We start from the raw sequence: 27,214 nt of genomic DNA on the forward strand, positions 1-27,214 counted from the left end.
AATAATTAAATGAAAACTTTATTACAGGAAAATATACGAAACAAGAAAATCTAATACAAGACATGCTGTGGAATCCAGAAAAAGCGACAGAAATCATACACCAGCTGTAGTTATGGATCTTCGTTTTAAAATATCCTCCTTCGATCACTTGCCTCCAGGACAGTTTGGGAAATCACCAGCAGTTGCCACTCAAATCCTGAGTAGAGAAAGAAAGGCGGATTATTGCATAAAGCTGTCAACAATATTGATTAGGCTCATACATGGTTAGTGTTAGCAGAGTGAGACAAGTAAGATTGGCCACACTGATTAGACAGAAGGCCAAATTTCATTGTCCCCCTCACTCCCTCCCCAAGTTGTTTCCATTTGTCCAGTTCTTCATCTTGCCTTTATGACTGAAACTCATTTGTTGGTCTCCCTCCCAGTTCTGAGAAAACGTCTTTGACTTGAAACGTTAACTCAAAGTTTCTCTTTCCAGAGCTGCTGTCTGGCCACATGAGAGTTTCCAACATTTTCTGGATTTTTATTTGAATCACAATTAAAGACACAACAAAGCTTTTCAAAATGATAACGACTGACGAGGATGGAAACAATTTTTAAAAACCCCAATGAGTGCCAGTAGATCCACCAAGGTGACCAGTGCAATCTGTGTGAAATACACCAGAAATAGGGTTTGACAATTTTCAGATCAAAAATAGAACCGGTGTAGGTGGAAAAGTGGCATGAATTTTGATCCTAGCCCCATAACAAGTGTTTGGTGGATTTGGCTTCCATACGTAAACATGTCACCTGGAGTGATTTCCAACACCGTGAAAGATAGGCAACTAATTAGTCCCTGGAAGAGAGGTCCCACATTTGGCACAGGTCCCAGGTTGCTTGGTTGGGTGGGTATTAGAACAGGGTCTGGTTCTGCACCAAGAGGAGTGGTACAGCGTACTTACTGTGCAGTCTTCAACTCAAGAACGGATATCACCAACTGTACGTCTTTTGAAAAGAAAAACACACTATTACAATGGCAGGTGACTTTACCAGCCATGTCCTTTAGGTTTGAAGACCTCAAGCATTTATTTGGGGGGGGGGGGGTCGAGGGTGCGAGGGGTGCTGGCCAGGAGGAGTTCACTAATCCACTATCTTGAGCGGGAGTTTCTTAAGACATGTTTCTCCCATTGTCTTCTGAAGGTTCCAGCTCTTGTAGAGATATGGATCCACTTGCACACTCTAGCACCTCACCCAAGCACTCACTGTTCAGTGTTAACCTGATCGATCAGTTGGCAAAGATCTGGCCAATGTCTTGTCCACAAATGCACTGCACTATACATGTTACAAGACAACAGCAGAGGCTGGTACTCTTAACTAATCCTAAACTCTCAAATTGTCCCTCATCTTCTCCATTGCCAATCTGCCTTTCCCCTCCACCCACACCCCCACCCAGCTTGCCTTCAGTGCCGAACACAGATAATCCAAACATCAAAGACAAGTCAAATGTGTGCACAGGTCTTGGCTGAGCAGTGGGTATGGGGTGAGGAGTGTCTGTGCAATCACCAAATGAGCTTTATTTGCATCTTTAGTTCCTGTGCCAGGTTAAACAGCAACCTTGTACAACTATCCTCCTCAGATGATGTGACAGAGACTGTGGTTAAAATACTTTTAATTTTAAATAGGCAATTATTTCACATGGGGAACTCAATGACTTGGACTTGAACTCAAGTGCCACATCTCCCATCGCTCTCAATGCTGTTGCCTGGGCCCAGTTTGAAGAGGAAAAGTTAGTAAAAGTTAGGAAGCACCTCAGAATTAGGGCTCTCAATCAACTGCAGTTACACATTTAATAGTGCAATTTCTTTCAAAATTACACCTTAATTTAATGCTTGTGAAAGATCTGGTACTTGTCTCGCACAGAATGACTATAGGACTGATCTTCCCCAGAGTGCCTTGGTCTATCTTAGCTCAGTACTACCAAGAACAACTCTTATTTCCTGCATATAATCTAAACATACCACAAAAAGTAAGGAAATTTGTGTTTGGTAGATTATTTCTTTGTTGTAACAATGCTTCTTGGCAATAAATCTTATACCGTTGGAAAGCCTGTTTATTTCCCTTTTAAATGGTGCCACATTTGTAAGGAACATGCATTTGTGGGATGAGCAGCAGAGCTGAGTATATGGGTTGCGCCCATGAAAAATTTGCCAAATCTTCTCTGCCAATGCCAAACAGCTTATTCTGCTGTTGCTATTGACTCTTGTTTTGAGCTTCTGGTACCCCCAGGTGCTGACAAGAATGGGATGCCATCCCACAACAGTGTGTGACCAGGCTGGTGACCAGCATGAGGAGGAGGTGCCAGGCTGTTATGGCTGTGTATGGTTCTTCCACACGCTACTGTGGCTCCTGTTTATTAAATGAATAAATTGTTAAATTGCCAATATGACTTGTTTCTTCAGACTTCAATCATCCAATCCACCAAACAACACCGAACAAGAGTCAATGGCAGAATAAGCTGTTTGGCATTGGCAGAGAAGATTTGGCAAATTTTTCATGGGCGCAACCCATATACTCAGCTCTGCTGCTCATCCCACAAATGCATGTTCCTTACAAATGTGGCACCATTTAAAAGGGAAATAAACAGGCTTTCCAACAGTATAAGATTTATTGCCAAGAAGCATTGTTACAACAAAGAAATAATCTACCAAACACAAATTTCCTTACTTTTTGTGCTATGTTTATATCCCTCCACTACCTGCATATCCATGTGCCAATCTAAAACCCTCCTAAATGCCACCATGGTATCTGAATCTACTACCACCTCCCGAGTATGCATTCCAGGCACTCCCTGCCCTCTGTATAAAATACTTGTCCCGCACATCTCCTTTACACTTTGCCCCTCTCACTTTAAGGTTATACCCTCTAGTATTTGATATTGTCATCAAAGTAAAAGGGTTCTGACTCTCAATGTTATATAGTTCTATCAGGTCTCCCCTGAAATTCCGCCGTTCGGGTGGTGGGGGGGGGGGGGGGGGGGGGTCGGGGAAATCCAGATCTGTCTAACCTCTCCCTGTAGCTAATACTTTCTAATCCGGGCATCATTCTGGTAAACCTCTGCACCTTCTCCACAGCCTCCAATTCTTCCTCCACACATGGTCTAACCAAAGTCCTAAAGATCCTCCAATAACTTCCACAACAAATATTGTCAAGTTGTTAAGGGCAGTCATTCATGTACATCAAAAACCCTTGGGAGGCAAATTAAAAATGACAACCTCAGCAGCTACCATCACCAATGTCAAAGAGAACAGCTCACAGCCTGAGAAGACACTGGGAGAGTTGGTGCATGCAGGAAGCCAGGCTGTTGTACTCACCCTTTCTTGTTCCTGGGTTTCAGCTCCTCTGCAGCATTACGCAGGAAGATATAATTTTTCTTCTGTGGGTTAAAATATTCATGACCCTATAAAAAAAGTCATTTTTTAAAAACTTATTAGTCATGTAAAATAGTGACAGCTCAGCCTCCATGAGTGAAGGCAAATAGTGCATGATCTATTAGGGCAGCACATACCCATTATTAACAATTTCATAGTTGTGGATCATTTTCCTTCCTTCATTAAAAGCAGGATTTGAATTGAAACAGAACATTGAAACAAGCTCTTCGGCCCACGTTGACCATCGATCACGGCTTCACACCAGTTCTGTTATCCCACTTACACATCCACTTTCTACATACTCTAGGGAATTTGCTAAGGTCAATTAACCTACAAACCTGCACATCTTTTGGGAAGAGGGAAAAAACTGGAGCACCCGGATGAAATCCACGCTGTCACAGCGGGAACACGCAAACTCCAAACATACACCACACATGGTCAGGATCAAACACAGGTCTCTAGCGCTGTGAGGCAGCAGCTCTACCCGTTGCACCACTGTACTGCCCTTCTTTCAAATGTCAGCCATAAAGGGGGGGGGGGGGGGGGGTGAACCTTTGGTTTTGAAGATGTAAGACAATTGTGACCCTGTGGCTTGTTGCACAGAATACCAAAGCAGGAATATTAAGATCAATTAGGAAGCTATATAAATATATAATATATAAACATATAAATGTCCTGGACAGGATGCAGTGAAGATTTACCCGAATGGTTTTAGGGATGAGGGTTTTCAGCTACCAAGTTAGACTAGAAAAGATGAGATTGTTCTCCTTGCAGCCAAGGAGATTGATTGAAGATTTGATCCATGAGCACATTTCACAACTGGTTTAGAAAGGGCTAATCAAGGGAAAGTTCATATTTGCCAACTCTTCAGATCCAAGGGACACAGTTTTAAAATCTTAGAGAAAACATTCAAGGGGATGCGAGGATGTGTTTCAAGAATCCACAGCCTGTAATGGCAGTGCAAATGTAGTCAATTTGTGCCTTCAAAATGGAATTGTATTAACACTCGAGATTGATTTGGAGGGTTAGGGGAGAGAGCAGGGAATGGGACTGATAGAATTGTTATGTTCAAGTTTCCACATATTGTAGTAACTATGAATCTTCAGTAGCGATCTATTCTGCGCTCGCTGTTTTTTCCAAACCATTTTTTAAATCAGTTTCATAAATGTTGTAGATGTTAGATACCTACAAAATTATACAAAAAGGGTGAAATGCCAAATTAGTCCTGAGGTTGGAAGAGAAAGATTGACTGCAGGTAGTCCTGGCTTCAAGAGCTTTGGGTTAAAATGACACTTCTCAACTCTGAATGCTTGCGTTTCTTATGTTACGATTAAAACTCCCCTGCTTTGAGAGATGGGCACAGGACAGTTATATTTCTAGCCTTTCAGAACATGCTACGCTTAGCACAAAACATGACAATCCCATTGCTCCAAAGCAGTACGAATCAGGGCTTGAACTGGAATGCAACGGATGTTAATCGTTACAGTACAATTTTCATAGAATGAAAATTCTATTAAGCTTCTCTGATAGATTGGCCAGCTTACTTGACAAGCAACTGTTCTCAGATTTGATCCCTAATTTGGGCATTAAGGGATCCTAGGCAGGGCAGATTTAAAAAGTCTGACAAAAGTCAACAAGCAATCCCACTCCTGGTTCCTGTACAACAACTTCTGAATGGATATAGAGCAAGAGATGAATATTGGCCCTGACTGTTCCCAACCAGTCATGTAATGTGCATTGGAGTAAGAGCCAGATGTCAATTCCCCTTCACCTCACCAGATGTCAATTCCCCTTTACCTCACCTCTTTGCAGAGCTGTTCCGGAAGTATTTCAGGCGCACAATGTTTTTTGGTGAATGGGGAGGCAACTTCCTCACCTGTTGCCTCTTTCCCAAATATCTTCACTGAGTACAGGGGATTTATACTTACTTTTGACCAATCATAACTTGACGAATATGCAAAGATGTTCCCATTATTGTTGAAGCAGCAGGCAGCAATCTGCTGGTCAAGCTGCTCTGACGTTTTCAGTTTTGTCCGAGCATCTTTGTCCCAAAAGCTGAACCTGCCGTCAGATCCGACAGTGGCAAGAGTGCCATGTATCGGATGGAATGCAATTCCATTCACCTGGGAGAGAAATATGGCAACTTAGAAAAGCTCAGCATCAAATTAAGGGCACATTGATAACAACCTGCTAGTTCCTGGGATTTTGTTACACAATTTGAAAAACTTTAAGGCCTGATTGGTCTCGGGATGTCCAGCCTATTAATTACAGGGCAAAAATTATAAATCCCGATATGGTTAATTTCTGAACAACAAGTAAAAATTGACAAACACTTTCATTAGTCACGTGTATGCGCACGTTAACTTTAATCAATGCATTTGATCAGTGCATTTTTAGATAAACCAGTTACAATTTGCATGCAAGCTATGAATCCAATGTAAGGAAGCGTTCGAGGAAACCTAAGAATATTTGTCATGGAGCTGCAAGATGACATGAGGAAAACACAAAGTGCTGGAGAAACTCAGCGGATCAGCCAGCATCCACGGATGGAATGGACGGTTGTGGCAGATTAATTGGCTACTGAAAATTATGTCAGTATAGATTGAGTGACAAAAAGAATATGAAGACTATTGATGGGCATGCGAGTGTATAAATTGCAGGGTTGCACATGAATGAGCAGTGGGAATGGGACTGCATGACTGGAAAGGTCTGATCGGGTGAATGGACCATTCTGTGTCATAACAAGCAAGCGTCTGCAATTTCCTTAGCAACCTAAGGGCGGCACGGTGGCGCAGCGGTAGAGTTGCTGCCTTACAGCGAATGCAGCGCCGGAACTCAGGTTCGATCCTGACTACGGGCGCCGTCTGTACGGAGTTTGTGTGTTCTCCCCGTGACCTGCGTGGGTTTTCTCCGAGATCTTCAAAGACGTACAGGTATGTAGGTTAATTGACTGGGTAAATGTAAAAATTGTCCCTAGTGTGCGTAGGATAGTGTTAATGTGCGGGGATCACTGCGCGGCGCGGACTCGGTGGGCCGAAGGCCCTGTTTCCGCGCAGTATCTCTAAATCTAAAATACATTCCAACGAGAACAGCAGGTTCAACAATTAAATGCAGCTAACATTTCCAATATAATTTTCTAATAAATTTGAGCTTATCCAGAATCTCAATGACACCTTATTTTCCTGAGGCCACATCCTTGCACAAGACTGATGTAAAGTCCACATTTAGTATCTCAGCCATATCCTGAGCCTTGATGAGCAGATTTTCTTACTGGACTCTGATCAGTTCCACCATTCCTCTTTCAACCCCTTTCCAGGTGACAAGCCAATAGAATGCTTAGATTTTCTTTTATATTAGCAGTTGATTTTTTCTCAGCCTCTTGTTCCCGTTATTTTTTTCTTTATTTCTCCTCTGAACATTCAGTAATCAGCTTAACTCTCGCACACTAACTTTGATGTAAGAAAATAACTGCAGATGCTGGGACAAATCGAAGGTATTTATTCACAAAATACTGGAGTAACTCAGCAGGTCAGGCAGCATCTCAGGAGAGAAGGAATGGGTGACGTTTTGGGTCGAGACCCTTCTTCAGTCTGAAGAAGGGTCTCGACCCGAAACGTCACCCATTCCTACTCTCCTGAGATGCTGCCTGACCTGCTGAGTTACTCCAGCATTTTGTGAATAAATACACTCCTTTGATGCTCGACTTTAGTCATTCATTGGTCTCCACTCTTGCCTCTCTTTAGGAGTGTACCTAAAGCATAGCTGAAATATCTCCACCTTAAAGGCCTCTACTGTTCAACTATAGTTTTACTTTTAAATCTCTCCCTTCCCTGATCTTGTCACAAATATATCAAAATAAGCAAATGATTGGGTACACAATTAGTGGGAGCACTGATAACCATGGTCAGACTGTCAGATGCCTGACTTCATGTTAAACTAGGTTTTTTACCCTCAGTGGATGACCTCAATGAACAGAGCCACAAGAAAAAAAATGAACATTACATTACTCACAGCGTAAATGTCTTGAGGTCCAGATGTGTTGGTTGTTCCATTAGACCGATGGCATTTGAAAGTGAAGTTGTCTTTTGCACTAATTTGTAATGAAGAAGCAAGAGTTATCAAACAAATAGCGCGCAACCAAGAAAGAGAAAATGGTGAAAACGTGGGGTCACTTACGGATTGGGAGGATTTATATAATGAATGGCTACTCGTCCTTCAATGCTACCAAGTGCAAATCCTGTAGGCTTGTTCTGTTTGTCTTTGAAGATGGCAACACAACGATGCTGAAAATAATTAGCGTTTAGATATACTTAAAATTAAGAGCTCAGAGCATAGGAGAGAAGCACATAGGGATCCTGTAGCTACATTAACCTTACTCCCTTTAATATCCTTTCTCAAGCTGACTCAAGGAAATGTTCAGACCCAACAACAGCCAAACTTAAGTCTTTTGCTTGTCCAAAACAGCACAAATCAAAATATTTAACTTGTATAATATTGCCAGTTTAATTTAACCTAACTAATTAGTAAATAGTAAGAACATGACATTTTACAGACTACACATGTACATTTACAGAGATGTTACATAGTTATATTGTAATAACTTCAACCAAATCACTATCATGTAACAGTTTTCCAGATAAAATAACTGATTTTATAGCTAGAATTCCAGATTTTGGGACATGGGACAAAGAAATAGGAAGGTCAGGCAGAGGGGGGAATCCTTGTATTCTTATAGTTCATTTCATGCCTTCGGTTGTGTCACAGAGCATTAAGGCCAATTAAGTACTTTCTCAAATATAGTGGCTGTTGTGATACTGGAAATATAGCAAATTAATTTTTGCTCTTTGTGGAAGCTTGCTATGCAATTAAGAATACCAGATACTTGGTCAGACAACGCCCGTGTTTTCTTCAAGAGCATCATGCAATTGTTCCCATTCTTTTGACTGGACAGTCAGAGTCTCTGTTTAACAGCTCAACTGAAAGAAAGTATAGCCCACCCTCGTTATTACGGACCTCGTTATAATGGATTTTGGATATAATGGACGGAGTGCTTCACAGTAATCAGGCATCATTGTCTCCAAGGACACAGGCTGCTAGTTACACTGTGGGAGGGCATTGAAGTTGACAAGTAATTGCTTCGATTGACACTTCTGCTTAGATAATCCATTAAACAATGTAACAAACAGGCTTTAGCATTTTTAGCTTGCAGTAACAAAAATATGTTTCTATTAAAAAGAACTTGGTATTTGAAAATAACTTATTTCGTGGAGCGACCGCTTGGTGGCTGGAGCAAATCTCTTGGGTACAATCGGCAATAACGGACACCATTCCCCTTCCACTCATGGTCCGTTATAACAAAGGTTTTTCTGTAACTTCAGTAGTGTAACATTTCTTCGGTGTTCACTATAACCAAAATCCATTATAAAGAGGTCCATAATAATGAGGGTAGACTGTACTTTCTTTCAGTTGAGCTGTTAAATCTCAAATGACACTTGAATTTTCTGACTCAAGATGCAATACAATGGCTAGATACTCTAAATTGTTTAATAAATGTAGAAAGAAAATAAATCACAAACCCTACTTGTAAACCTAACCGGTTTCATACAGCAAGTGCACAAGGTGAGTGGGCACCTGGGAATGTCTACATTAGTATCTGCAAGACCATGTTTTTTTCTGTCTGCACTGGTCTCTGTGTTGCAGCGCCGTACCTGGTGCTTGAGGGGAGAGTCTATCCTCTTGAATTCGGATGGCTGGTTCTCGAGCTGGTAGACTATTAGACCTCTTTCTGCTGTGGCAATGACAGCCATGGGATACAACTGTCAAAAAGGAACAAGTCAGGGATCATGCATGTCCAGCTGAGTATCCTTCCGTTACATCTTTACAAAACACCCTTAATTGAAGGCACACAAAATAACCACAGCACTATTGCAAAACCTTAAATGCTCCGACACTACCCCAGAAAGAATGCCTGCAACAAAAGTTATGCAGTATCACATCAAGTGGTAGCATCAACATCACATTCTCCCCTTCCCTTCTCCACCATCATAACTTGTAAATGAAAGATGTTTGGGGTTGCTGGAAATTAAGTCCAGTAAAGTCCGATCAAAGATAGTCTGAAGGCCTCCAATGAGGTAGATAGTAGTTCAGGACTGCTCTCTAGTTGTTTGTAGAATAATTCAGTTGCCTGATAACAGCTAGGAAGAAAGTGAATCTGGAGGTGTGCTTTCACACTTCTGTACCTCTTTATCTGATGGGAGAGGGGAGAAGAGGGAGTGGCTGGGGTGCGACCCGTCCTTGATTATGCTGGTGGCCTTGCCGAGGCAGTGTGAGGTTTAAATTGAGTCAATGGAAGGTAGGTTGGATTGCGTGACGATCTGGGCTGCGTTCACAATTCTTTGCAATCTCTTGTCAGGCAGTGTCATGACCAGATTCCTGCTTAAATCTGAATGTCCAAGGTTCAAATTCCACTTGAACATTGGGTAGAAATCCATTGGGATTCTTGCAAAGGGTGCTTCACCTTGTTAATCCCACATAATTAGGATTTAGTTGCGAAAGAACTCTTCCATACACTGGCATTATGACATTCATGGCTATAGGAGGAGTGTTCACCTCATACCTTGCCTATTGGCTCTGATCCTTTCAACTATTCAGAGGAAAGAATACAGACATTTGACATAAACATTTTTAACCAGCATGTTCTAATTTTGTCTACAACATAAATTTTGACCAACATAAATTACAAAAGAGACAAGGTGAGAAAGATTAAAGTTTGCTCTTTTCCAAAGTAGATGGGCAATAAATGCTGGTGTGTTAACAACACCCAATCCCTTGATTAAACATTAAAATGTGTTTGGCAGCATTGTTTTAAATTTATCCACATACCACATCAGCACAGTAACACCTCTCGGGCAACTGCAACGTCAGCATAGGGTTTGGCGAACGTGTGTCCCAGAACTGAAATACAAAGAGAAGATGTCATCAGAACATGAAAAAAACCCAACTAAGATTGTGACATTCAAACTAGGCTTGTTTCATAAAACCTTTTAAATGAACGGTTATTCTAAGGAGATGAGTCTGCAGATCTCAGCAAAGGCACAGATAAAGGTCCTGCAAGTGGACTCAGTTCCACTCACCATAATTCAGTCAGGTCTGCAGTGGCAAAAGGAGAAGCAGGCAGGCTCGCTACAACTTGCACTGGCAGTTGCAAGAGGACAAGGTTACCAGGTACTTGAGAACACCATTACCTCAAGCTTCCCTAGAACTCACAGCAATCTGACTTGAAATCATGGTATCTTCATCGTCACTCTGCCCAAATCCCAGAAATGCAAGTAAAGTGACTGCATCTCATGGACTGCAGAAGTTCAAGGCCACCACCTACTCCAATGTAATTTGAGATGGCCAGTGAATGTTGAATAAGATGGTGGCGCACGCGCACTCTCCAGTCTGGTGTATCTGTATCTGTTTGTTTATGTCTGCGTTTTAAAATCTGTGTGAAACAGACTATGTGTATAGTCAACAGGACTTAATCAACTTCGGACTAAGCTACAATTTAGCCATCACAAGTGACTTTCAGAGGGTTTACAACAGCGCTAGACCACAGGGGTCACCGTGGATTGTGAGTTGGACCGGCAGGCGACGTAGACGGCGAAGAGAGAGGAAGCAGAAGCGAGGATGCCGGGAAGGATTACTGGCTAGGCTAAGGAAGCAACGACACAAACCTCCACTTCCGAGCATTTTCCTCACAAACACCCAATCTGTCATGAATAAAATGGATGAATTGGAGCTGTTGATCGCTTCTAACTCCGTCGTCCGGACCTGCTGTGTGATGATTATACCCGAAAGCTGGTTACACCCGTTAATCCCTGATGCCGCAGTGCAACTAGCAGGCCGCACTAGCTACAGGCAGGACAGAAGCAAGGAGTCAGGTAAGAGCAGAGGAGGGGAGCTATGGGTCTATCTACACAATGATTGGTGTGCCAACAGCAGGATTGTTGCCCGACATTGTTGTCCTGATCTTGAAGCTCTCTCAGTTTTATGTAGACCTTTCTATTTACCCCGAGAGCTGAGTGTAGTGATAGTCACTGCTGTCTACATTCCTCCTGAAGCTAATATTACCATTGCTCTCAGCCACTTATCAGCCATTGTAAGCAAACAGCAGCGAGCCCACCCTGACAGTGCACATATCATAGCAGGGGGTTTTAATCAAGCATCTTTTAGAACAGTACTCCCTAACTTTTACCAGCATGTGAAATGTGCAACAAGGGGGAAAAACACTTTAGACCATGTTTACTCAAACGTTAAACATGCTTACAGAACTGTAACTCTCTCTCACCTTGGCCAGTCAGACCACCTTTCACAGCTCCTGTTTCCTGCATACACCTCCCTCGGAAGAACAACAAAACCAAGTACCAAAACCATCACAACTTGGCCCGAGGGGGCCCTATCCCAGCTACAGGATTGCCTCGATCACACAGAATGGGATTTATTCGGTATGGGGGACTTGGAGGAATACACAGAAACTGTGCTTTTTTACATTAAAAGCTGCATTGTCAACGTTACAGTCAATAAACGCATCCAGGTGTTTCCCAATCAAACCCTGGATGACGAGGGATGTCCAAACACTTCTTAAAAACTGCAACACCGCCTTCAGGTCAGGTGACCGAGCCCAGTACAGCACCGCGAGAACTGACCTGAAGAGAGGCATAAAGGAGGCCAAGGTGACCAACAAGAGGAGGATCGAGGACCACCTGCCACACAACGACCCACGAAGAGCGTGGCAAGGGTTACAGCACATAACCAACTATAAAGGCAGTACCAACAGCACTGTAAATGCCAACCCGGAGGAGCTTAACCGTTTCTTTGCTCGGTTTGAGGCTAATAGGCCTACAACTGACTCGCTGCCACCACCCGCCTCTAACACCCACACACTCACACTACAGGAACAGGATGTGAGGCATGTGCTGAGGTCGGTAAATCCACGTAAGGCTGCTGGACCTGATGGAGTACCGAGTAAAGTACTCCAGGCATGTGCTGACCAACTCGCTGGGGTCTCGACAAAGATCTTTAACATCTCTCTGTCACAAGCTATTATACCATCTTGCTTAAAGTCAGCCACTATCATTCCTATTCCCCAATAAACAGTCCCTGAGGACCTGAATGATTATAGACCGATTGCACTTACACCAGTGACTATGAAGTGCTTCGAGAAACTAGTCTTGCATCACATTAGAACCAGTCTACCTTCTTCCTTCGACCCATATCAGTTTGCCTAGAGATAACAGATCGACTGAGGACGTCGTAGCCATAGCAACTCACACCGCACTGACCCACTTGGAACATCGAGAAAGCTATGTGAGTGAGGATGTTATTCATTATCGCTCAGCATTCAATACAATCTGGACATTTTAATCAACAAACTGATTGGCCTAGGCCTCTCACCCTCCATCTGTACATGGATCAAAGACTTTCTCACAAACCGCCCACAGAGAGTTAAAACCGGCCCCTACATCTCCTCCGCCATCACACTAAGCACAGGCACACCTCAAGGCTGTGTGCTGAGTCCACTCCTTTACTCCTTATACACCTATGACTGTACACCCGCCCACCCGTCCAACACGATTATTAAATTTGCTGTCGATACAACTGTCGTCGGGCTCATCTGAAGGGGGGATGAGTCAGCATACAGGGATGAGATACAGCGACTGTCAGAGTGGTGTTCGGTAAATAACCTGACACTGAACACAACCAAGACAAAGGAGCTAATACTTGATTTCAGGAGGAGATGGGACGTGGACCCAGCCCCGCTCTGCATAAATGGGGTGTGGGTGGAAAGGGTGCAGACCTTTACATTCCTAGGAGTCCTCATGTCTGAGGACCTCTCCTGGTCGGCCAACACCATTGCAACTGTCAAGAGAGCACAACAGAGACTCCACTTGCTGAGAGTGCTCAGGAGGCACAACACCAGGAAGGAGCTGCTGGTGGCCTTCTCTCGGGCGACTATTGAGAGTCTACTGACATATTGCATGTCAGTGTGGTATGCCAGCTGCTCTGCAGCAAATAAGAAAATGCTCCAAAGAGTGGTAAAAACAGCAGAGAGAATCACCGGCTGCCCACTGCCCTCTATGGAGGATATTGCCATCTCACGCCACCTCAGCAGAGCCACTAACATCATTAAAGACTCCACACACCCCGGTCACCACCTGTTTGAACTATTGCCCTCTGGCAGGCGTTACAGGTCAGCCAAAACACGCACCTCCAGACTAAGAGACAGTTACTTCCCCAAAGTATTGAATCTGCACACTCAATATGAAAAGCTACTGAGTATTACTCATGCTGCACACTTCCATGCTGCTACCTATCTCGCATTTTACCTTACTATCACCATTGTTTATTGATATATTGCAATATTGATTATTTATTGATCTTAAGCCCTAGTTAAATAACATTGTTTTAAAATTGTGTCCTGTGCTTTTATGTTAGTATATTATGCACCAATGGAATGGCAATAATAATTTTGTTGTATGCAGTGCTTTCAACGACAACTAAAGACATTTATTCAGGCATTCAAAGGCATTCAATTTGCTAGTGATACCATGCTACAGGAACTGAATGTCACCAAACTCAAGTTCATTCATACCTTTAACGTCTTGTCCCAGCTTCCTGTCATTACACAACTGTAGTTAGGCGCCTTGATCCAGTGGACAGTTTTAATAGGAGCGTCGTGCTGTGGATCAAACACATATTATATGACTTGTGCTGCAATCAGACTCGGGCAATTACATGCTGCCCATGTAATGCAGCCACTTTCAATTCTTGCACCTCCATTTGTAAACAAGAGAAAGTTGCAGTCTAATTCCATGGAGCTTTTACGTGAGCTCCTAGAAGTCTGCCACTATAATAATGATCACGTTAATAATAATATAAGAAAATAACTGCAGATGCTGGTACAAATCGAAGGTATTTATTCACAAAATGCTGGAGTAACTCAGCAGGTCCCAGGGACTCCACTGGCTTCTGTACGCGGAAGCTGGAGACTATTCAGCTCCCCGAGTCTCTTTCACTACTTTTATTCACAAAATGCTGGAGTAACTCAGCAGGTCAGGCAGCATCTCGGGAGAGAAGGAATGGGTGACGTTTCGGGTCGAGACCCTTCTTCAGACTGATGCCAGGGGGGCGGGACAAAGGAAGGATATAGGTGGAGACAGGAAGATAGAGGGAGATCTGGGAAGGAGGAGGGGACGGGAGGGACAGAGGAACTATCTAAAGTTGGAGAACTGCAAACTGGAGAAAGTTGGTGCTGCAAACTGCCCAGGCGAAATATGAGGTGCTGTTCCTCCAATTTCCGGTGGGCCTCACTATGGCACTGGAAGAAGCCCATGACAGAAAGGTCAGGCTGGGAATGGGAGGGGGAGTTGAAGTGCTCGGCCACCGGGAGATCAGTTTGATTAATGCGGACCGAGCGCAGGTGTTCAGCGAAGCAATCGCCGAGCCTGCACTTGTCCCTTTACCTCCCCCCTTAACTCCATCCAAGGACCCAAACAGTCTTTCCAGGTGAGACAAAGGTTCACCTGCACCTCCTCCAACCTCATCTATTGCATCCGCTGCTCTAGATGTCAACTTATTTACATCGGCGAAACCAAGCGCAGGCTCGGCGATCATTTCGCTGATGGCATGGAGATTTTTCTTCACATTTTTCCTTTTGTGGGATTAGTTCCTTATCCTGCTTCACCATTGCCAGAGATCTTGTCCCATGCTGCCCTGATAACCCAAGCATGACAGCAAGCTTCAGTCACACTGATGGCAGTCTAACTCGTAACCAAACAGGATCTCATTCATGGTGCTTTTAGATTTATGTAGTTTGAAAAGAAATACATACGATCCAAACTCAAGAGGTTGTTCATTATGCTTCTTATGGATTTGGTTCTGAACACATTAATTTGAACTGGTGCTGAATACTGTATTTCTCACTTACTTGAGCAATTTGTATCGCCTGGTTGCTGTTGAGGTCCCACATCTTTGCAGTTTTATCACATGATGCTGTGATCACTTTGCTGCCGTCCTTATAAGGTAGGATATATTAAGGTTAAAGAATGACATGTTAAGGATGTGAACAGTTCTTAACACACCGTACAACAGAGAAAATACATTGACACACAGTTCACAGAAAAATGATTCCACTGACAACATTCACTTTATACACAAAGGCCACCGGTGCTTGATGAAGCACTACCTTGCTGCTGTTTAGTAAAAGTTTCTGTAGACATCCCAATTCTCTACCATCAACACTGGATCAAGGCCTGGATAGAGTGGATGTGGAAAAGATGTTTCCACTAATGGGAGAGTCTAGGAGCAGAGGTCACAGCCTCGGAATAAAAGGATGTTCCTATGGAAGGAGATGAGGAATTTCTTTAGTCAGAGGATGGTGAACCTGTGGAATTCATTGCCACAGAAGGCTGTGGAGGCCAAGTCAATGGATATTTTTAAGACAGAGATAGATAGATTCTTGATTTGTGCGGGTGGCAGAGGTTATGGGGAGAAGGCAGGAGGATAGGGTTGAGAGGGAAAGATAGATCAGTCATGATTGAATTGCAGAGTAGACTTGATGGGCCGAATGGTCTAATTCTGCTCCAATCACTTATGAACTTGCACAAAAAAACTATTAAAAAAGCTTTGTTTCTAATGTTGAGCAACTGTTCTGATCTTATTTGTTGCTCGGGTAGGTTTTCAGATTTCTTTAAAATTCTTGGGATCAGTGGGATGGTCTGCATTTTAAATACTGGTAATTGGTGCATTCTTGGTTTAGTGAAGGTGCACCCAAAACCCAATGGCCTTAAAAAAAACAGTTAAATAAATCCAAGTCAAGATGGTGCAGGACTTTAAAGGACTTTGGTGACAATGTTCCTTTGCACCATGTGCCTTTGAGGTGATAGAGATTGTGGTGTTAGGAAATGGCGCCTATTAACTAAGCACAGAGTAGCTGGTGAGGAAAATTGATGCATAGAGTTTGGCAAGCCATTGATGTGGACTGGGCTGATACTGTGCTTCTCAATCTGTAACTGTAACCGTTGGAATATCCAATGAATATTCCGTTATACACTTCTGAGCTCTACGTGATATATTTTCAAGTTTCAGATCATCTTTGAAATCATAGCTGATATTATAGCATAGATAGACACAAAGTGCTGGAGCAACTTAGTGGATCAGGCAGCAATTCTGAAGAAAAGGAACAGGTGACGTTTCGGGTTGGAACCATTCTTCAGTCTATTATGTGCTTCCTTTATTGGATTTTTAAAAGACACACCACCACTTCCATTAGGCCCCACTGTTTTTGGTACCAATCCCATGCTTTCCTGCATTGATTACACCCACTAGATTTGTCCCAGATTCTATCACCAAGACTCTCCTGTGAGAGGAAAGAACCTTTAAGCAGGATATAAGATCTATATTCTTCAGGCCTCTGACATCACTCCTATGTCCAAAGAGATAGTTTCTATCCTCACCTAACACGATGAAGTCAATAAAACCAAAATAATTTTTCAATCCACTGAAGTATTCGCAGACATTAACTCTTACTTCCTTTCTCAGTTCCCTGCATCTTCTCTACTCAACATGGTTCGCAATGTTACATAAACTGGGCTTAACATAACCACATTCTGCTCTATAACTCTACAAATCCAGGGACCTTTAGCTTTGCTTTTTGTGGAATGTGTCTACCCTTTATCTGAACCAGCACCTCTGAAAACCGCCATACGTTAATTTACAGCTATGCCAGTCCACCTTCGATTGATCCAAGCCAGAATACTAAACTCAGTGAATTAGTCCTGAAACTAGTAATTTCATTGACTTTTACTGCAGATGGTGGTCAATAGCAGCTTAATGGGAATGATGATTGTCAATAGATCTGGCTGTATAAAGGCATAGACTGCATTATAGCCAATAAAACCGATTACAGTGCAATCATCGGGAAACAAAAGTACAAACATATGAAGGGAAGGCTAATGACAAAGTTACTGAGCCGGGGCATGAGCCAATGAACCCTGTGAGGGGCAAGGAGAGAAAACTCCACTTATCTCAAGCAGCTATTCCTTCATATGCTTATTGGGGAGGAATACAGTTGGGTTTGGGATGAGGTACATTGTGTGCACTAGCCTGTCAACTATTAGATTCACATGGATGATGTACACATTTATACTTAGTATTATTGTGGTTAATGCATAGTAGGATTATCACTGAACTAAAAGCAAAAAAAAAGAACTTCACTGTAAATATGTTCACGTGATAATAAAGTACCATTTAATCATTACAGGGGATATCTAACATCCAAATGTATTCCCTATAGTAATCGAAAAAAAATGGTTGTTTTTCACCAGAAATGGCAAGTGGGAAGCAAGCAAGAATATTATACCATTTTGATGGGCCCTTCTGCTAACTGACATTATGATCACAGGTGTCAGCAGACTTGCGACCGGGCCTCTAATGGCCACCACCAGTTCCTCCCTGCTCATTCCAGGTTATACAGGGAAGTTTAATAACTGGGGACTTGGAGTGCAGCAGGAAGATCTCGTCATGCAAAGACACAGCATGTTAAAAGAAGGCAGCTTTAAAAAGGTTACGCGTACCAGTAGCCAAGGGCGCAACATGGTTAAAAGGAAATTGTGCATCCGGAAACAGAGGTGGACATAGATGTGATACAAATGGAATACCAACATAACAGAGCAACTTAAAAAAATGATTGTGCTAATTGGTCTACTCAAAGTTAGTCTGGCATCCATCCTGTTTCAGTAACTAAAAAGAAGTATTCCTCCTTAGTTGCCTTCACCCTCTCCAAAACACTACGGTGAGTGCCCTAGGAAGGGTAGTATAGGAAAAAATATAGGAGATTTCCTAATTGGAACTTGGAGCTAATTGGAACTCTGTTCAACAATTGAGAACAAATGTAAAGTTAATAAACCTACATCACTCCAGCAGACGTCCAACACTGGACCCGTGTGCATCTGTTGGGCCTTTGGTACAGTTTGTCCATTGTCCTGAATCTCCCAGCAACGCACCTTCAAGAATAAAAACACAGTTCAATAACATTGCACAAATGCACCACTCACGATGCTCCAACAGCTTAAGGTGGTACAGAACAAACAGATCTTTGAAAAACTGCTTTGGTAGGAGATTTCTGCCCATAATAAACAGCCAATGAAAAACAAATGAAGGGGAAAACAGATATAAAGACTAGAAAAGTTGTTCCAAACAAAAAGGGTCACAAAGATGACAAACCTGCACACCCCAACTTCTGTCAGGACAGTTTCCAGTCTACACACAGGATTCTTTGCCAAACAGCCTAGCTAACTGATGTATCCTCAAACACACTGAGCATCAAAAGCTACGACTTCAAAAGAAAATAGAGGAATCTATTTCTGAATGCAGTTCTGACGCAATTGAAATTGGGAAGTAGCACAAAATTCAGTGCCTTCCATAATGTTTGGAACAAAGACCCATAATTTATTTATTTGCCTCTGTACTCCACTATTTGAGATTTGTAATAGAAAAAATCATGTGGTTAAAGTGCACATTGTCAAATTTTATTAAAGGCCATTTTTATACATTTTGGTTTCACCATATGGAAATCACAGCTGTGTTTATACATAGTCCCCCCACTTCAGGGCACCATAATGTTTGGGACACATGGCTTCACAGGCGTTTGTAATTGCTCAGGTGTGTTTAATTGCCTCCTTAATGCAGGTATAAGAGAGCTCTTAGTACCTAGTCTTTCCTCCATTCTTTCCATCACCTTTGGAAACTTTTATTGCTTTTTATCAACATGAGGATCAAAGTTGTGCCAATGAAAGTCAAAGAAGCCATTATGAGACTGAGAAACAAGAATAAAACTGTTAGAGACATCAGCCGCCCAACCTTAGGCTTACCAAAATCAACTGTTTGGAACATCATTAAGAAGAAAGAGCTTACTAATCGCAAAGGGACTGGCAGGCCAAGGAAGACCTCCACAGCTGATGACAGAAGAAATCTCTCTATAATAAAGAAAAATCCCCAAACATCTGTCCAACAGATCAGAAACTGAGACTTCAGAAACTTCAGGAGTCAGGTGTGTTTTTTGTCATTGACCACTGTGCACAGAAGACTTCATGAACAGAAATACAGAGGCTACACTGCAAGATGCAAACCACTGGTTAGCCGCAAAAATAGGATGGCCAGGTTACAGTTTGCCAAGAAGTACTTAAAAAAGAAACCACAGTTCTGGAAAATGGTCTTGTGGACAGATGAGACGAAGATTAACATATCAGAGTGATGGCAAGAGCAAAGTATGGAGGAGAGAAGGAACTGCCCAAGATCCTCAGCTGCACGGAGGCAGAAAGGAAAGCTCTACAGCGGGTAGTCCATAGAGCTCAGAGAGCCATCGGAACACAGCTACCAGACTTGGAGGGCATCTACAACACACGATGCCTCAGAAAAGCCACCAGCATCCACAAAGACTCTTCACACCCCTGCAACAGTCTGTTCGAACTCCTTCCATCGGGCAGACGATACAAGGCCTTCTACGCCCGCACCTCCAGACTCAGGAACAGCTTCATCCCCAGGGCCATAGCTGCTATGAACCGGTCCTGCTGAGCCGGATGGCCACAACGCATAGATCAACTTGCACTTTACCCTGTCTAAAAACTGTTACAATTGTTTCGTTTCGTTGGGTTGCTGTTAATTACTTAAATTATTGCATCGTATGGTAGGCGCATTCCCAATCTCGTTGTACCCCTGGGTACAATGACAATAAAGATATATTGTATTGTATTGTATTGTATACCACGTCTGTTCGAACTTCTACCATCCGGCAGACGATATGGCCTTCTAAGCCCGCACCTCCAGACTCAGGAACAGCTTCACCCCCAGGGCCATAGCTGCTATGAACCGGTCCTGCTGAGCCGGATGGTCACATCGCACAGTGAACCGGCACAGATCTACTTGCACTTTATTCTGTTTTAAAACTGTTCTAATTTGTTTCATTGGGTTGTTTAAATGAATACTGACTAGCTAATTAATTTATTGCATCGTATGGGAGGCGCATTCCCAATCTCGTTGTAACCCTGTACAATGACAATAAAGATATATTGTATTGTATTGTATTGTCATCTGTGAAACACGGTGGTGGGGGTGTTATTGCCTGCCATCCACTTGTGTTCTACGTGTGAGCGTGCCTTCCGGGCCCGGATTGGCCTCACCAGTCACTTCCAGACCCACAGTCACCAATCCTCCAACTGAAAGTGAAGTCATGGTCATCTTCGAACTCGAAGGACGAACAACAACATGGCTGCCGAAGGTACTGGCTCATTTATCTTCATTGATGATGCAAGTGCTGATGGTAGTTACATAATGAATTCTGAAGTGTATAGACACGTCAAGTTCAAACAAATGCCTCAAAACTCATTGGTCGGCAGTTCATTCTACAACAAGACAATGATCCCAAACATACTGCTAAAGCAATAAAGGAATTTTTCAAAGCTAAAGAATGGTAAATTCTTGAGTGGCCAAGTCAATCACCCGATCTGAACCCAATTGAGCATGCCTTTTATATGCTGAAGATAAAACTGAAGGGGTCTAGCCCCCAAAACAAGCGTAAACTAAAGATGGCTGCAATACAGGCCTGGCAAAGCATCACCAGAGAAGACACCCAGCAAATGGTGATGTCCATGAATCGCAGACTTCAAGCAGTCCAGGCATGTAAGGATATGCAACAAAATACTAAGCATGACTACTTCCATTTACATGACATTGCTGTATCCCAAACATTATGGTGCCCTGAAATGGGGGGACTATGTATAAATATTGCTGTGATTTCTACATGGTGAAACCAAAATGTATAAAAATGGCCTTTATTAATATCTGACAATGTGCACTTTAACCACATGTGATTTTTTTGCTATGGTGGATCTCCATGTAACAGGTTGCAGCTGGCATCTATCCCTGTTTGTTATAGAATACATTTGTCTTAGATTGTTCCATCGGTATTTGGCCGAAGCTGCCACACAGTTATGCCTCTCCTTGCTTCATATTGATGAGTGGTGAGATGAATCAATCCAGCACCATTATTTGTTTAGTTCTAGCATGCAAAATAAGACAGGGCCTATTTAAGACTTGAAACTCGATGAATTATAAAACAACTGATGAGTAGGCACGATCTTTTACGAAGCACGTCATAGAATGATAAAATAATTGGAAATACACAATTGACTTGTCAGTCTGTCTACGAAGAAGAAACACAATCAAGTCACTTGGCTGTGAAGGAAAAAGGGAATGTTTGTGCTATGGTGCAAATGATCAAATAACAAAACAGAAGATGGCACAGGTGAAAAGGGAAAAGAGATAGAACAAGTAAAGAAACAAAAGTTTGAAATCAGCAAGTGCTGAATACTAATCATCACTTTGCTTCCCCAAAACCTGGTTACAAATGAAAGCCATCAGAATACAGAACCAAGCAAATAATAAAGTGGAGCATCAGTGGAAAAAATAGGGTAGAAAGGGGACACTTGTCAGACATGTAGGATTGCAAATTGGGGGCATCACAAACAGATTTGTTACTCACATCATTGGCCCAGGATCCAGCGATCAAAAAGTTTCCTGGTAATGTTGGGGGGCTAAACTCTAGGCAGCTGATGCTATCGTCGGGAGGGGATGCTACTTCAATATCCTGTGGAAATAATTTGATTAAAATTAGTCTGACAATTCAAATGCTATCACCACAACTAATGCCAGTCCTAAAAAGAGAAATAGCTTCTTTGTTTCTGCAATAATTCCCCAGAAATTGAATCCTCTATCTTTCCTCACTTCTAATTAAATGACATTGAAATTAAATGCTCCATTGACAATTGCTCACACAACTCAGGCTCCTTTTCTCCAGAAACAAGCTTTTGAAATCAAAACCTGGCATCAATAATCATTCTTGATTCATCTTCTAATTTTTTAATACTTATTTGAATAGTAAAATCAAATAATAAATTCCATGCATGTTTACACACAATGCTTGAAAACCATCGCCAAATTAGATGAATTATTCCAAAAGGAGTGAATTTCAAAAGTTATAAAGGAACACATCATAATTATTCATGGCACCTTCTCCCTGATATCTGAGTTTCTCATTCCACTTGCTCTTCCTCAGTCTTTACGCAGATTTGCTACTACATTAGTCCGAGTTTCTTCTCAAATTTGCAGGTTTCTTGCAACAATGGGGCATCTTCAACCTCATCTTCCATCCTTCCAGCTTCCACTTTACCAGACCATAATTAGCCATTAAAAAAACTCCGCATTTGCCAACTTCACATCCAGCCGCCTATTTATCGGCACCATGCGACCGTAGGGGGATAAAACATCCCCATTTATCATCTCATCAATCACTTCCAGCATTTGAAATGCACAATTGCCGGCAGAGGTGGAGGAACAAATAGGTCAAAGTTGGAGAACAGAAGGGATCTCAGTGGGTTGCAGGGTCGGACGAGAAGGTTTGGACAGGAAGGGGAGATTTCAAAGAGGTACAAGGACAAGAACAAGAATTTTGGAACTGACATGCCAATGGAGTGGGAGCCAACGAGGGGCATGGATCGAAGGGGTAGTAAGTGCAGTTTGTGGGAGGCGAGCCAGAGTACAATGGAATGGTCAAATGTAACAAAGACTAGTATCAATTTTAAACAGAGGTTGAGCTGAGGCAAGGTCAAAGCAAACCCATGGAATCTGATGTTATTTTAAACTGTGTCACGTGTAGGCAAATGAGACACATAGGTGCCGAGGATAAATCCTTGAAGGAAACCTTTGCAGGTGGCTACAACTCTTAAGAATGAAACTGGGTGAGTGTAGTTGCAGATGGATGATGGAAGAAATCCTCTGCAATGGAATGGCACAGTCCATCGGGACCACAGCCAAGTTGAGAAAGTTAAGGAGGAGTAGTTTAGTGTGGCCATAGAGAAAGATGTCATCACTTTACTTTGATAGAGTCACTGCAGTGATGTGAGATTTGGAAATCTGAAAAAAGAGATTCACGTGTGGTGGTAGTGCTGACGGTGAGAAGTGCAGAAAATGAAGAGTACAGGAAATGGAAAATATGAAAAGACAGAGATCAAGAATATTATTTTTTTAAATGACTTATTTGAAGATTGGAACAGTGCACGAAAAGAATCATTCAAACAAACTAGCTAGGAAGGAAATTCTGAAGAAGTGTCCCGACCCAAAACTTCATCTGTCATTTTCCACCACAGATGCTGCCTGGCACGCTCAGTTACTCCGCCTGTTTTTAGGTACGAAGGTAAGCTGGAGTTATGAAGGTACGAAGGTAAGCTGGAAGCCACATCAGTGGTTTGATGTGAATAGGACTTACAGAATAGGAAGTTTGTGGCATACAAAGATGAGCTCAGGGATGGTAAGTTGTAAGGAAATAGAAAATCTAGAGAAAAATGAAAATTCAATGCAAGGGCACGAGGAAAACATAGGGTGAGTTTAGCATGAGGCCCAGGAAACATCAGCTGTTCAAAAAGAGGTTAATCTTATTGCTTTGTTTTTTTTTGGCAAGCTTTTTGTACTTGCTTTCAAAGAGATGAAGGAAACAGGGGCTTAAGAAATGCCCTGGAAATACTTTGGAGAAATATGCTTGAAATACTCAGCAAACCAGACAGCAGCTGAGGAAGAGAAACAGTTATCTATGTAGGTCAACATCCTCTCAACGGATGACTTGATGTGTATTTCCAGCACTTTTGGCTTTAGCTCCTCCTGATGTACTTACCTTCATTGGATTATGGTTGTCTGTTGCTGTCCCTCCAAACATGCCCCCCGTTCCAAACCCTCCAGTTGTTCCAAACAGGCTCATGTTAGACTCTGTGAACAATTACATTTTGACATCAGATGGCGATCATAGCCGCACACTTTAAAATAGCCAAGAACCTTTGACCACCAGATGTATTTGGTAGTAATCAGTAGTCCCCAACTTCTTTAAATAACAGTTCCACTGATTTTACTCTGTAAATTGTGTGCATGCTCAACTCCTCCATCCCTCTATAGCCTGGTGGTATTACAAGCCACTCTTTTTAGACCAGCAAGTCAAGCAATGTTTAACATTTAACTGCACTATTTTTGTGAACTTTCCAGAAACCTACCAGTACATCAAGTCATTGCGTACCTTCCCACTACACTGGGCTGCTCCGTTCCCCAAGTACACCAAGGTTGGAACCACTTGTTCAGAGGTAGGGTGGGACAATACTGCAATAGGACAGACACCCACAGAAGCCTGTTGGGCTGAATGGCCCATGTCTGTGTTGTGGAAGGCATTCTAAACTATATTGCCAAGCACATTCTAATAACCAACTAATTAGCAGGATCAATAAAATTAACGTTGAAGTGGATGCACAACAAAATCAGGTGATAGTTTTATTTTAAAGAAAAGATAATATTTGGAAACACATTGATCCATATCAACTAACTTAGTAATTTGAAAAAAAGATGCACCAGTGGTTCTCTTCGTGATTATTTTTTGAGCCTGATACAACTACACTGCCTGGTCATGGATTAATTACTGAACACCAAGAACAGTGTGTTACGATAGTAGGACGGAAGACAAAGTGATAGAATCCAATGTGACAAGCAACAGTAGTGGGAGGCATCACAGTGGAGAAACCATGGCATGTGTTGGCAACCCAGCCAAGGTAAGTGGGAGATAGACACAAAAAGCTGGAGCAACTCAGCGGGACAGGCAGAACCTCTGGAGAGAAGGAATGGGTGACGTTTCAGGTCGAGACCCTTCAATGTAAGTGGGGTTGGGGAAAGAGATAGTAAATGAGGGAGCGAGGGAAGATTCCATCTGAGAACGCTGCGGTTCAGATGGGAGTGGTAGAAGCCCCATCTGATGGCCTGGAGATTGGAGGGGAAAGAAAAGGTGATAATGAGATTGGGGGGGTCTGAGAGTGCTTGGGGAAGGTGCAGCAAGTACAGGGAGGGAGACAGGCAGCAAGGACTTGGGAAGCGGGGCAGTGAGAGTCCAGCGATAACCTGCGGGGACGGTCTGGGGATTGGGGGGGCTGCGAGAGCATGAGGATGGGGAGTGGGGGAGGCAGTGAGAGCCAGTGGTTGGGGAATGGGGCAAGCAGCGAGAGCATGGGGATGGGGAGTGGGGGAGGCAGTGAGAGCCTGTGGTTGGGGATTGGGGCAAGCAGCGAGAGCATGGGGATGGGGAGGCAGTGAGAGCCAGTGGTTGGGGAATGGGGCAAGCAGCGTGAGCATGGGGATGGGGAGTGGGGGAGGCAGTGAGAGCATGGGGATGGGGAGTGGGGCAGTGAGAGCCAGTGGTTGGGGATTGGGGCAAGCAGCGAGAGCATGGGGATGGGGAGTGGGGGAGGCAGTGAGAGCCTGTGGTTGGGGATTGGGGCAAGCAGCGAGAGCATGGGGATGGGGAGGCAGTGAGAGCCAGTGGTTGGGGAATGGGGCAAGCAGCGTGAGCATGGGGATGGGGAGTGGGGGAGGCAGTGAGAGCCTGTGGTTGGGGATTGGGGAGGCAGTGAGAGCATGGGGATGGGGAGTGGGGCAGTGAGAGCATGGGGATGGGGAATGGGGCAGTGAGAGCATGGGGATGGGGAATGGGGGAGGCAGTGGGAGCCAGTGGTTGGGGAATGGGGCAAGCAGCGAGAGCATGGGGATGGAGAGGCGTGAGGGAGATCCCTGCTGAGGGCATGCGGCGGGAATGATCCCGGTTTATCCGCGCCCTGTCGCTCCCCGGCCCCGAACGCGCCCCCAACCATTGCCAATCGCACGCCGGGCGGCCGAGTCCCGCTCGCTACCTGCCTGGGCTGGGGCTTGATGCATGCACGGTGCCTCACACGGCTCCTGGTACCGGCTCCACGGGCCTGAGCTCACTGGGCCCCGGTCCCCGGCTCACTGGCCCCCGATCCCCGGCTCACTGGCCCCGGTCCCCGGGCTCCCGCTCTCCACAGCTCGATGCTCCGCCGGCGACGCTCAGCAGCGGGCGGGCGGACGGGAGCCGCGGAGGCCGCTCTAAATGCGAACGTACTTCCGGGGGCTCGAAACTATGCGCCGCGACAAACCTCGAGTGAGCGACCCCCGACTGGCCTTGCCTTATTGGCAAGAAGGCGAGGGGGTTAGGGTGCTCTGCGCGGAACGGGTTGAAGATCCCTCGGTACCAAGCATGTCCTTGACGGCGTTCAACCCAATGACGAGGAGTGGAGCCGTTGCAGTGCGCCTCAAGGGTCCCATTAGGGTTGACAGCACACTGTTCACAGCCCTCACACACACAATCTAGGATGGTGGAGATCTGGAAAGCACTGCTTGAAACGGCGACAGGGACAGAAACTTCTAAAGTCCAGGAATTTGCAGCTTCTGCACCCTCTCCAAAGCCTTTCTGTAATGGCCGACCAGAACGCTACACATTACTCCAAATGTTCCCGAACCAAAGTTTAATAACTGAAATCCTACCCATCGCATTTTGGTTCATCTGGAAACTCAGATACCTTCCATATTTTCAGAATTTCTTAAATCGCTGTTCTCATAACACTCCGAGATCCAGACTTAACGCCACACATCTGCAAACGCATGCTTTCAACTTCCCTCCAGCAGGACTGACTCACTCTGATCTCCCTTTGGTTCCAATTCATCCTTTGTTGCATTTCAGTGCTTTAACAAATTAGATTTTTTCCTTTCTGGCACCATGGATCACAAAGTTAAAATTCAAACACTCTGCATCCTCCTTCCCCTTCTCTTCACTTTTACCCCACGGAATCATATGCTTTGCCGTGTTTTTTATTATTTCTTTTACCCCACGG

The 27,214-nt window shown here is 43.7% G+C and overlaps 1 protein-coding gene across 4 annotated transcripts; it reads right to left on the reverse strand.

Moving 5' to 3' along the window:
• On the reverse strand, window positions 1-27,004 carry rae1 (ribonucleic acid export 1). Of its 4 annotated transcripts, none has more exons than XM_078418676.1 (13): window positions 26,868-27,004; window positions 24,172-24,263; window positions 21,988-22,092; window positions 18,359-18,451; window positions 15,376-15,462; window positions 14,041-14,127; window positions 10,287-10,358; window positions 9,113-9,220; window positions 7,581-7,687; window positions 7,416-7,494; window positions 5,333-5,527; window positions 3,348-3,433; window positions 1-196 (listed from the first exon to the last, which is right to left on the reverse strand). In XM_078418676.1, exons 1-13 carry the CDS (start codon window positions 26,884-26,886, stop codon window positions 190-192), a joined length of 1,137 nt encoding a protein of 378 aa, XP_078274802.1. In that variant the 5' UTR covers window positions 26,887-27,004; the 3' UTR covers window positions 1-189. The 4 variants fall into 4 exon arrangements, with proteins under 4 accessions (XP_078274802.1, XP_078274801.1, XP_078274803.1 ...); XM_078418675.1 differs by lacking the exon at window positions 26,868-27,004 and adding an exon at window positions 26,216-26,798; XM_078418677.1 differs by lacking the exon at window positions 26,868-27,004 and adding an exon at window positions 26,220-26,797.
• Window positions 27,005-27,214: the final 210 nt, after the last annotated feature.

Source organism: Rhinoraja longicauda, chromosome 22 (genome assembly GCF_053455715.1).
Source record: "Rhinoraja longicauda isolate Sanriku21f chromosome 22, sRhiLon1.1, whole genome shotgun sequence".
NCBI classification, from domain to species: domain Eukaryota; kingdom Metazoa; phylum Chordata; class Chondrichthyes; order Rajiformes; family Arhynchobatidae; genus Rhinoraja; species Rhinoraja longicauda.

Excerpts from the sequence above, each read along its gene's own strand:
- rae1 (XM_078418675.1), bottom strand. The coding sequence starts at position 26,240 with ATGCATCAAGCCCCAGCCCAGGCAG. Across the intron at positions 14,128-15,375 it reads AGGCGATACAAATTGCTCAA|CACGACGCTCCTATTAAAAC; the intron begins GTAAGTGAGAAA and ends TTTGATCCACAG. Across the intron at positions 9,221-10,286 it reads GGTGTTACTGTGCTGATGTG|TTGTATCCCATGGCTGTCAT; the intron begins GTATGTGGATAA and ends CCTTTTTGACAG.